This window comes from Anneissia japonica, unplaced genomic scaffold, assembly GCF_011630105.1.
Source record: "Anneissia japonica isolate Jap-2015-1 unplaced genomic scaffold, ASM1163010v1 scaffold287980_len571666_cov165, whole genome shotgun sequence".
Lineage (NCBI taxonomy): Eukaryota > Metazoa > Echinodermata > Crinoidea > Comatulida > Comatulidae > Anneissia > Anneissia japonica.
In genome coordinates this window covers 428,430-440,971 of record NW_022720008.1, presented here as the reverse complement: position 1 = coordinate 440,971, position 12,542 = coordinate 428,430, and the positions used below count along the sequence as shown (strand labels likewise).

Sequence of the window (12,542 nt, the reverse complement as noted above, 5' to 3'; positions counted from 1 at the left end):
CAAAGCAATAAAAAGATGTAAGCATTTTGTAATGTAAAACACAATACCGTTGTTTATCAAAATCTCACAGCTCCTAAAAACATTTGTTCATACGGTTAGTTTAAAATTGGATTATCGACATTTAATTTTTACCTGTTTAGCTGTGATTTCTTCAGAAAGTGTTTTAGAAGACGATAGAACCTTGATAGCTGTTTCATCCTCCAAGATGTTGCCCTCTGAACTGGAGAGAACTTTGAGGATCTTATCTTCAATTTCTTTCAACTGACGCTTGTTTTCGGCACTTTCTAAGATTAACTGGTTCTTTTTCTCCTCCAATTCTGGTTTCTCTTTAGCTGCCACGATGCCGAGCAGCTGGTCTTGTAACCCAAGAGGAGTTATCATGAAGTTTACAAGAACAACCTGCAGGATTTACACAAATAAACATTGATGCTTGTAAACCTGGCATTTATCTGATCATCAATATATTCACAAAATACACTTTAGCAGAAGTAATCACATTTATATTTACATCATTAGTCCATAAAGCTTTGTCTAGACTATCAAATTTTCTTTGACAAAAAAAAAATGTCGCTTTTACCCATATATAGTCATGATGTGAAGTCATCATGACCATATTTAGGCATGTCACATGTTTTTGTCATCTAAAATGTGGAAGTCTGAACAGCGTTTAAATTACTTACTTTGACGGATATCTCAGGTAGGTAGTGTGGATTTCGTAGACTGGTTGTGATGTAGAACTTGAAATCATGCGAGTATTCAATCACATTTTCACCAAGTCGCAAGTACTAAGAAAAATAAGAAAAAATATTCTAATCCAATGGTCAATATCTCATTAAATAAGTATTTAAGTGGGTGCAACTGAATATTCAGGAAACACACAAAGGGTTGAGAGGTGGTGAGCATTAACATAAATGTCTTGACATGACTTCCAAAGCAGAACCTGTAAACAAATGCTTTAAGGTTGTTTAATTTTATATATAAAATTTACATTCAAAAAGTTAAATTTATTAATTCAAGTTATTTTACAAGTCAAATTGTTATTTAATTAAGTCTTTATTATTTTAAATATTTAAATATTAAAAGTTAAGTATATTAAAAAATTTCATTTATTTTTTTATTTGACTTCATTTCATTTATTCGTCTAAAAAAACCCCCATTAAAACAGTACAATACACATAAAATATACAAAGAGACAGGAAACCCAAAAGTTACAAAATCGACTATCGAGTGGATTACCTAACATAACAAGAAATATAATATATAATAATATATTAAAATCTCGTCAGCCTTTAAAACAATCAGTGCGGGAGCAAATAATTCCATAAACGGGGAAAATAATTGCAAATACAGAATTTAAAACAAACCTCAATTCACTGAACTCATAACGTCTAAGATTAATTTTAATTCTAATTATAAATTATTTTATTTATTAAACATTTTATTTCGATTTGTCATATTTTAATTCAAATTATTATTTTAGCAATATAATATTTATTTCTATTCTATATTTTAAATTATTTCCTTTATCTATTTCAGTTTCTTTTTAAGATGTTCCAAAGAACTTTCCTTTTCTTAGTCTTTCCTTAATATCTTTACTTTCATTAAGACTTTTCCTTTCCAATTATTTAAATGGTTTATTTATTTTCTAATAATTATTTTAAGTTTAAATTTACATATCATGTCATTTACATATCATATCATTTACATATCACTTCATTTTACTGTTACGGGTCACAGATTGTGATTAGAATAATGTGTTTGGTACCAATGTAAAGGTAAGATGTTTGTTTGTAGTTCTTGTATTTAAGTCAATCTGATCACATACGCACTCTGAACGAGCTTTGGAAAAGTGTTAAAATTCGCTATAAAGTCTGGCGGTGGCTGGTACTATGTTTTCAAACCATTAACAATATGCATGAGACACTGTACCTCAACTCCTTGTGCTTTGAAGGTTTGTTTGAGAAGAATAGGCTCCAACAGTGGATCCAGCTCCTCCCCTATGTTCTCTAGCAACACAGGCTTTCCAAATTGAATTGCATTTTCCAGAGTGCGAACATAGTTTGGATCCGACAACTTAATAACTGAAAGTTGATTGGCTCTCTCCATATTCTTCACCCACTTGTTGGCTTGACCTGGTTTGGGAGTCAATTATGATTAAAATAATTAGCAAATCTGTTTCATTTCAGCTGATTTTATCAAAATCTCTAACAGTGAGTATTACCAAATTAGCACATTATTTTAGCAGTCAACTATATATTTAATCATTTGGTACTGTATATGTACAGGTTAATTTGTGTTCTAGTGTACCACACATAGAGGCCTTGCATGGCACATTTATTATTATTATTATTATTATTATAATTATTATTATTATTATTATTATTATTTCAAACATTAAATAGGCCTATGCAGTAATGTTATATAAAATATATTATGATGCTTAGGGTCATTGTTAGTTTCAACATTTCTACGTGAGTAAAACATTCTTCTCTCTCTCTCCATCCAAAAAAAAAAAACATAATAAAAGTATGATTGCTGTCCTTTTGAGATCATCATTTAAATATTGTCATTAGAGTACAAAACACTGTTGACCCCCATTTCCCTAGCATTATGTTTTGTACTCTTGTTAAGAAAATAATTACCCCAAAGACTTTTAATGAGTGAACTGAGTGGAGTAAAATGATTGGTAGTTAAGATTACTCCCAGTGTCCTGTTAAAAGTCCTGGTAAAACCAGTGGTTTTTCTCATAAATAAAAATACAGGACACTCTAATTAAAGATCATGCTTCTGTGGTCCCATATTAGCAAATGTCTTTTATATTTATTTTCTAATTAGAGACCAAAGCTGCTAAAGACCATGGAAATCCCAGTCAAAAAAGGTAGTCTTTAATTGGAGGTAGATCTGTAGTTCTAATCCCTAGGCTTTCCTTGAGCTATCGATTATTGAATCTTGGTTGACATTAACACTCATACCTCAAGTAAAAAAACCCAAAACTTTACCTTGTGGATCAATCATCAGAGGCCATCGCCTAGAGTTGGACACCATTATGCCATTGTCAATGGAGAAGGAATCTACAGGTAGACCAGCAATCTGCCAGTCGCGAATCTTCACTGGTTCTCCAAGAGTTGCATTTAAGGAGAAGCTATCTGAGCAGGGAATCTTCTTCTCTTGACTTTGAGTCAGCCACTCCTCTGTTGCCCTCTGTGGTTATAAATAGACAATTTTCACAGTGAAGAAAAGGAGAAGACTTACTTTATCATCACATTAAAAAGAACAACAAAGAGGATTGAAAAAATATTTATAATAATAACAGCAGCAATGGCGGCAATAGGACCATGAAAAATAGCAACAGTCACAGCATGAGCAGCATCATGAACAGCAGCAACAATAATAATGATAAAATAACAATAAAATAATTTGATACAGCCCATATAAACAATAGCTTTTACTGTCAGCAAAAGATAATGTGCTCAATCAATCAAAAAAGAACAATCCTACTCGTTCTACTTATAGGCTACTGAGATAGGAGTGCTAGTTTTCTGCAGAAACTAGGTCAAAATTTCTATAAAACTAGGACAAAATTACTCTAAAACTAGGTCAAAATTACTCTAAAACTATGTCAAAATTACATTAAAACTAGGTCAAAATTACTCTAAAACTAGATTAAAATTACTTTAAAACTAGTAGGTCAAAATTACTCTAAAACTAGGTCAAAATTACTCTAAAACTAGGTCAAAATTACACTAAAACTAGGTCAAAATTACTCTAAACATAGGCCCTAGTCCATTATCGGAGAAGTGCTATTAGCCACTGGTCATCCGTCAAGAGATAGGTCCAAATACCAACATCCAGGTAAGTTGAATGGGTAGTTGGAAAGCGAACTCATGATGAACCTTAACACGTTCCATTTTACAGGGATATTTTAAAACACATTCCATCTTAAAGAGTAATTCCAACACCACAGCAAAGAGTGTATCTGTGCAAGTCCAGTATACTCAATTAAATAATAATGATAAAGTCACTTGATACAGGTCACATGTTAGACACCTTTTATATAAGCATACATTTCAACAAACTGACTGAAAAAACATAAACAATGGCTTTTTATTGTCAACATATGACAGTGTGCTTAATAACAAAACAAAAGAATTCTACTGGTTCTACATAAAAAAAACAAAAAAAAAAAACAAAACTAGTAGTGTAAGTATGCTAATTACCTGTCTGAAATCCACTGTAAAAGCACCCAGGTATGCAATAACACCTGATGAGATCAACACATCACCTGTAATGTTGATATACTTCTCTCCGAGTTCCTTAGCAGCTTCGCTCCAGCGATCCTTCTCACCGCCTAGACCGCCGATGAGTTTCTCCGCACGGACCAGCTTCTGCGAACACAGTTCAATGTTGAACTCCAAGTCCTTCTTTTTCTGAATCATCACTTCAAACTCGTCGTTGAGCGCTTGTAATTTGTCTGTGATTTCCTTCAGTTCGGCTCGTTTAGCGTTCAACTTTTCCATTTGAACCGCAAGTTCAGCCTCGGCCAACTTTAACTTCTCTTGTTTGGGACCAACGATCTGCAAAACATAGTGATTGATGTTCATATACTGTATGTGATCTATCTGAAAACCTTCACACATTCAAATAAAATATGGAATAGCTCATCAAGCAGCTTTTGCAAAACAATGAAAGATTTAATTCAATGAGATAGACAATGTGAGTGTGGCTGCGTCTAGAAAGGGTAAGGGCAATTCATAATTTTTTTAGTGGTGTTGTCACTTACGATCAAGTTAGAATTTAATATGAGAAATATGAATTAAAAAATAAGAAACTAAAATAAATAACTAAAATACCTTCTCAAGATGAAGTGTAGAATGATCAGCAAAATTACTGTCATCTAGTAGAACGCATTAGTTTCTCGAATAACTGATATGATTTTTTTGCGCTATGGTTCTCCTGTAGTTAAACCTACCTTTGCAACATTGTCGTATATATCCATGGCTCGAACCCACTTACACAGCCCTTCACAGGCGGCCGAGATGTTCTTAATCACAGCTGGATCAAAGTCTGGATTCGGAATGTATCTAAAATAGGATATAATAAAAAAGATAAGATGTAAGTAAAATCAAAGAGTATAGATACAGCAAGGGAGCATAGTACGCTTGCTGAGAGCGTCAAAGAATGATAAGCTATACACAGCCAGTGGAAGATGCCTGCTGCCATACAGTATGTATGCCTCTTATTACACATGGTTTGAAGGTGGTAAATTTACATCTTACATCATACCATTGGAGCCTGCGCAATTCGTGCAAACTCACATGTAGCGGGCAAGCTCCATGATGGGGACTACACTCTCTTGGTGTTTCTACGTATTTTGATAATATAAATCGCAACCCACCACCAGTGTTGGTCTTTACTGGTTTGGTATTTGAGGCAGCGCCGCTGACTCAGTGAATTATGACAGCAGTGCCAATGACCCAACCACAGGTGGAACCTGTCTGAGTGTCTGTGATACATGACCAGTGAAATAAAGAGAGCAAAGATTGACAGTATAAAAATTGGAATTGTATATAAATTATCGTACAAGGGTGTACATATACTGTATGCATGTTTATGTGTATTATGTAAATTATTTGTGTGGGGAGGGTGAGCAATATTTATGATTTATTTAAACTCAAAATTGTATTTTCTTTAGCTAAGTTCTTTGCTTTAAGTTGTTGTTTTCCTCTTTGTTCATTAGTTTAAGATTGACTGTGCCACTTTCTTGTGTGCTGCCACTGTTGTAAAAGTGTAATGTTAAATAAATATTATTAATATGTTTTATAAGTCAATCGTGACGTCAACACTGTAACTCCCAATGTTATTTGCCTATTCCCCAGCGTCCACTAATTTTTCTATTAGTGGACGCTGGCTTGATTTTTTTAGGTTTGTGTGCAAAAAAAAATTCCTCATTTCTTTTGTCAACGCGAATACATCGCGCACTACGATAAAAATTGAATTGTAATTGAAAATTACTTTCGTAAAACAAGCTTAGTTAGAACCCAAAGAAAGTTACTTCAAATTCAATATTAAGTATGAACAATAAAGGAATTTTGTGAATAAATGGACGCTCATAAACACAACAAACTGAACGTTTAATAGGAATATTCTAGACCTATTTTAAAGACTCAAGGAACAAATTTAGATGTAGGCCTACTATGTAGTGTACTATGCAGAGCTCTACTAATTGCTTAATAGTCTGCATGTGCTTTTCTAAGCTCAACACTATGTAATAAATGTAAATAAGGTGAATTCAATAACATAAACTTACGTGGTGCGAATCTTTTTGATAATTGCCGGTGGAATTGCATCTTTGTTGTAAAGCTTTAGAGATTCCAAGAATTTCATGTCACTAAGAACTTTTTGAGATGGTCCCCAGTAGTCCTCTATCATCTTGCCACTACCGGATGGATCTGGTTTTCTTTCCGGTTTGATTCCCTTCATTATGCAGATTGATTCCATAACGAGTTTCACACCATATGGTGGGTTCTAAGGATAGAATGACATTAAAAGTTTATTAAACACACAGGTAGGTGTATAGGTTTTGCTAGGGAATAACACAGGCAAGATGCAAACAAATTTTCATTTTAAGACTACTGTGTTAATTAAAATTACATACACATATATTTAAACAAATATTGTAATCGGATTAATCTTTGATACATGTCTTACTTTCATAGATTTGACCATGGTAATATCACTAGGTTTCAAGGTGTTCAGGGCTTGGATGGAGGCCTCTAAAGCAGGCAGTGCCTTCGCAAGATCACCTTCACACTCGTCTTTGATGGCCTTGGATGCTGCAGCTGCCTCATTGGCTACTGCTTCATCTGCACCAACAAGCTGCATGCAAAAAAATATACATTACATATACTGTACATCAATTAACAATAAAACTGAATAATGGAAGTTATAGGAAAATATTTAAGGTAACTGGTATAATTGATAAACAAAAAACCTTACATAATTCCGAAAAAAAAGAAGAAAATATAATGAAGACTACAAAAATAAAATCAAACAGAAGCAAAAGAAAATACTGAAGAAAAGCTTATTGAACAAAACAGCACAACATAACAGGAAGCTACTGCCTATAATACCTTCTCTATATTTCAGAACTTCAATACCAACCTCTTTCTTGGCTTCTACTTCCACAGTGTCTTGTTCAATTTTTATCATCAATTTCTCAGTTTCTTCAGATGTCTTGATCAGCTCTGGTTGGAGGTCTGTGAGTTCCTGTTGCATGACAGAAACTTGGGAGGCAGCAAAATCCAGTTTCTCCAGACCGATCAGGTAACGGTTCTTCAAATTCATGATCTCTGTTCTCTTGATGTGCAGGAGCTTCTTGAAGGTCATTATCAATTCCAAGTATGATGTCGGCGTGACATAGTTATGACGACGAAGTGTGTCTAAGAATCTGTGAGAGGGCAGTATATAGGTTATTCTTCTTATTAAACAAATCAATGAAGAGGTTTTAATCTTGCAACATGTAAAGATGAAGAAATGTATTCAAAAAAATTTTCAAAGGTTATTTGTTTCAAAGCACAATACAACACACATAGATATTGTACATTGATTGTATGTGTGATAAATATTGAGTATTTTTCATTTTAAGAAAAAAATGTTTTCCACATAGTGCTTACGTCTCAGACATTAGCCTGACACTCTCATGGAAGTGCTGACACATCCAGACACACTGCTTCCGAATGTCATCTTCCAGATCCATATCTTCAAGGAACCTGTTGGCAACCATCTGCAATGCATCTGGAGGCCATGCCTGAAAGAAAGAAGTTTCAACTATCATCAAATATCCACTGCTTATTCTACTCTCTTGTAATTATAAATATACCATATATTCTTCTTTTCATTTCATTTATTTCGGCTTTGACACAAACATAACAAAGAACAGACACTTACCAGGTAGACGGGATTGTCAAAAATTTATTTTGCCAGTAAAGTTACATGTGCACTTCATCATACATTTTGCCAGTATGAAAGACTGATAAAACTATGTTATGGTGTGTGGCTTTGTTTCTGATATACTGTATTTGGGGGGGGGGGGTGTATATTTTTAGTAGCATATAATGTATTATTGCCTTTTTTGCTTTTGAAATAACACTTATTGCAGTGAGCACTATACCAGGCCATTAATGTAATCAATAAATTAAATAGTCTAATCACTACAAAGAAGTGTCCTTTGTATGAGAAAGAAATCTGAGCTTACCTGAAACCAATCAATGGTACAGCAATTAATGAGCGATGGGAACATTCTTAGTCGGTTCCTGAAGGCATCCCCAATAGGACTCATTGCTAGGACCACATGGAGATTACGACGGACACGTTCAATAAAGTAATTGTACATTGACAAAGGTGTAGCCTCTATCTTTCTACCCTACAAGATCAACAAAGTTAGAACAGACTTTTAAGAGCAATTTTTCACCTAGGTGGCGGTTATAATGTTAGTTAGTTAGTTATTTATTTGTTTGACACTCTCAGATTAAAACCGAGATTAGCCAATTCTGGGTTATGAGTGAAATACAGGACATTTTTAAAACACATGCAAAAAACACGATTAAAAAGTTTTAAAAACAAAATATACAAACATTTTATAAATATGATTTACTTAAACACAATAGACTGCCGTAAGGAGAGGATTTGGCAGGCAAATTTAGCTACCCTATAACAGTGGTTCCATCGCTCATTAAAAAATTGAATTTGTCATTAGAGGTTAAATCTGCAAAGAATGGGTTGATTTTAACAGTATAATCATACAAGTGGGATCTGAAATCATTGTATATTGGACATTCAATAAAGCAGTGTAATTCATTTTCTATGCTATTCAAGTTGCACAGACTGCATTTTCTATCATCAACCGGTTTTCTGTTATAATGCCCTACTTCAATTGCAATCGGGGCGCAAACTGACCTAAAGAGGGCTAAAGCTCGCCTATTACATTTCTTCATGAAAGTCGTTACATAACTAGCTGTGCCATAAATGGATTTAAATGGACGACAAGTGTGCAGCTTACTGCACGAATTTGGATTCTTTCTGCGATCATTAAAAATGGCCTCTTTCCAACGGTTTTCTACAAACAACGTAACGGCTTGGCCTAATCAGCTTGGCCTAGCCTAATTGGGCCTGGTCTACCTTTAGCAAATTCTTTATATTCTATCGAGAGTTACATTAAACTAAAGCTAAATCATATTTACGTTTAATAAAAATAACATTTATTGATTGAATTTACTTTGTTTTTGTACCAATATTCAGTAGGGATTCCCGAGGATGAGCATGGCCCGCCCATCGGCTCAGCGACACGGCCACTGGCTTCCATTTTGGACGGCCTATATCATTTTTCTAGCTAAACCCCTGGTTAGTTGTTAAGTTTGATGGACACTTCGGAAAATCTATTGCATGCAATAGTGTTCATTTCAATTATATTTATACATTTGTATATATTTTCTTTTTTTCACTTTCCTCAATTTGCCTTAATTTGTCAATATATATTTAATTCGTTTTAAATTATTTAATTGTTGATTTAACATAACCTTAAAGATTTTTTTTATAAATTGTTCAGTATTTGGGAAAGATTTAGGTGCAATTATCTTTTTGTATTATTTTTTATTAATTGGTCCCTGGAATGAATTGTTCAAATGTTATGATAATTGTTTATTTTATTTTCAAATGTATGTTTCATTGTAATTTTATCATGACCATATTTAGACATGTCACATTTTTGGTCAAATAAACAAATAAAGAGACTCAGACTATCTCATCTCTGAGTAAGAATTTTAAATCAGTTTTGTGTGTGATTTACCTCCACCCTAGCAGCCTGTTGCATCTTTTCAATAATTTCTGCTTTCTCATCAGCTGGGTACAGATTAGGAACATCTCCAGTGTTTAATATCATGTTGATGTCCTCAACGAACGACTCATCTTTTATCTGGTTGTCACCGAATAAGAACACAGTTTGTTTCCCTTCTGCACCGGCTTTCAAAAGCAGCTGTGAATTAACGAGTGAGAAATTAATGAGCTGTAGATAATTAAATTGAAATAAATTTTATAATTTCAAAAAAGAAAACAAATATGTAACAATTTAGGATATAGAATATTATTCTATTATTATTATTATCATTATTATTAATAAAATTATTAATGGAATAATGGTGACTAGAGTGTTCAAAGTCTATCTTACTTTTCCATATATTTATACCATTGAAGTTAAAATGTTATAGTATATAAGATTCAGCAACTACTCTTTAAAATACAATATTATGTATTAATTTAATATAATCATCATACATAATCAGAACAGTAGTTTGAAGGTTGTGTAAGTTAGGTTTAAAATTCCAAACAATGTTTAGATAATTATTGGCTTTAAAATGTCTGATTTTCAATTATTTCAATGCATTTTATATCATAAATGCATAATATCTAGGCTTCTCTGATCATGAAAACATCATGAAATACTTTAAGAGTACATGGGGTTCTATAATTTGTATTAAATAGATAAGTATTGAATATCCTTTGTGATGAGATAATATCAGATGAAAAATAGTTTGGTTGGAAGGAAACAACAACCTGAGGTTCTGTAAATAATTGTCTTATACATACTTTGATTATTTGGCCAGTGGAATGTAATTTTAGTGTCTATACAGTTCACCCTCCAATTCGAGACCACTTTTGGGGCCTGAAAATTTGGGGTGGTCTTGGGGGTTGGTCTCCAATAAGAGGCTAGCTTTGTGTTAAAAGGTTGAAGATTGTTATTTGGGTCTTTGGAAAAGTGGTCTCGAATTAGAGGGGTCTAGAATTAGAGGGATCTCGAATTGGGGGGGTGCACTGTATATGGATGGAATAACATATAAAACATACCTTCTTCAAATCATCTCTCCATTCATTTTTGGTGTAATTCTTTGTAATTTCAATCTGAAAGAGTTCGTAGTCAGCCATAAATGTGGCCAGTTTTGTGGCGCTCTGACGACCACTTCCACCAATTCCTGAAACACAGGAGAGAATGCTTATTTACATAAATAAACAAAAAATTAAATGTAGGATTATTAAAAAAAATTTCAATGACCTTTGGTAAACTATAAAATCGGATTCCTCGAATGGTGCCACTTAGCAGTTAGTTTTATGTCTTTTTCTGATTACTTACCGCTACCTGTAAAAACACACGATTCTTACCAATGAGCAATGCATGTCCATTGTCCTGCTTTAGTACACGGCTTACTCGCGATATGTGCTCAATTGCAAACTTAAACATCACAAGACTCATCGTTGCCTTGCTGATCTGATTATACTCAGCTAAGTAACCTTCCATCACGTTTGTGAGCTGCTTCAGGTCCGCCACCTCATCATATGCCTTCGTATCTGAGTCAGGGTTGATGAAATCACAGAAAAACAATGAGCGGATGTTGTCGTCGATGAGCTTGCCGCTTGGGGATAGGTGACTGAGGACTTTGTCTATGCTCTGTTTGAAGGAATTCTGGGTCATCTCTTTAACTATTCCAAAGAAAGTTTGCCTAAACAAGAAGGAAGTGTAAGGAACATTTTTAAATACATCCAAAAGATGGTTGTAAATATTTATAAAAAATAATGGTAAATATGATAACGATGACTATGATAACCTTGATGACACTGATGATTATGAAAAACAAAAAACAGGAACCTCCCATTGAAATAGTCACATATTTAGGTAGAAGCTTGGAGGTTCGATGCTTGCTTTCCAAACCTAGGGTTGAATGGAGCAGTGGCATGCCTTGATGATTAAGTGAGGGTGGCGTTAGGTAGCAAAATAAGCTGTAATGAGGTGATTTTTAACTATTTGAGCCTAATTTTCTTGCTTTAAAAAATTCGAGTGTGGGCGGCGACTGGGAGGAGCGTGCGCCCTCATCATGCACACCCTTCTAGAAATATGCCACAGATTCAAATACTACCAAAACCCAGAAATCTATTCTTTACTTACAGACAGCTCCATGCTAAAAGCCTCATTATGAGAATGAGTTTATAAAAACGAAATATAACTGGGCCATGTAGAGAAAAATAACTTTATTTAAGTATTAAATTTTATAAGTAATTAAACCTACCTATCATTTTCATCTATAAGACGGTCATAGAAAACACGGTAGACTTCATGGATCCAAAGACGAATCAATTTATCTTTGTCGTCCTCAACAAGATGTGTGCTTGGTGTCAACAATACACCACGGATGACGCGTGCAAAATCACGCAAGTTGAACACGTAATGGGATTTTGATGGTGTTGGCAGAAAGTTGGTTATTGCAGCTTTGTACACACCCATCGTTGCTTGTACCATAATCTACAGAATATCACAAAATCATATTAAAATATATATCATGAATTATGACTGCAAGCAATGATGTTCATGAGAAAAATGATGACGAGTCATGGCGAGTTGAATGGCCAAGCGGTTATGACAGGGGCGTCTACAGTCTATATCATGTCGTGGCTAGCACAAACGGTACATTTGCCTATGGTTGTTGAGGTGGAACAAG

General features: G+C 34.0%; 1 protein-coding gene across 2 annotated transcripts in view; it reads right to left on the bottom strand.

Moving 5' to 3' along the window:
- Positions 1 to 12,542, bottom strand: part of LOC117111172 (dynein heavy chain 3, axonemal-like) — an 87,153-nt gene that overhangs the window by 8,900 nt on the left and 65,711 nt on the right. For both annotated transcript variants that reach the window (XM_033254047.1, XM_033254048.1), the window contains 15 exons: positions 12,114 to 12,346; positions 11,212 to 11,549; positions 10,900 to 11,024; positions 9,845 to 10,030; positions 8,255 to 8,422; positions 7,674 to 7,807; positions 7,162 to 7,447; positions 6,709 to 6,876; positions 6,308 to 6,525; positions 4,970 to 5,081; positions 4,218 to 4,574; positions 3,000 to 3,201; positions 1,930 to 2,132; positions 681 to 785; positions 133 to 399 (listed from right to left, as the gene is read on the bottom strand). In XM_033254047.1, coding sequence (XP_033109938.1) covers positions 133 to 399; positions 681 to 785; positions 1,930 to 2,132; positions 3,000 to 3,201; positions 4,218 to 4,574; positions 4,970 to 5,081; positions 6,308 to 6,525; positions 6,709 to 6,876; positions 7,162 to 7,447; positions 7,674 to 7,807; positions 8,255 to 8,422; positions 9,845 to 10,030; positions 10,900 to 11,024; positions 11,212 to 11,549; positions 12,114 to 12,346 — 3,102 coding nt within the window. The remainder of the gene's footprint in view (positions 1 to 132; positions 400 to 680; positions 786 to 1,929; positions 2,133 to 2,999; positions 3,202 to 4,217; positions 4,575 to 4,969; positions 5,082 to 6,307; positions 6,526 to 6,708; positions 6,877 to 7,161; positions 7,448 to 7,673; positions 7,808 to 8,254; positions 8,423 to 9,844; positions 10,031 to 10,899; positions 11,025 to 11,211; positions 11,550 to 12,113; positions 12,347 to 12,542) is intronic.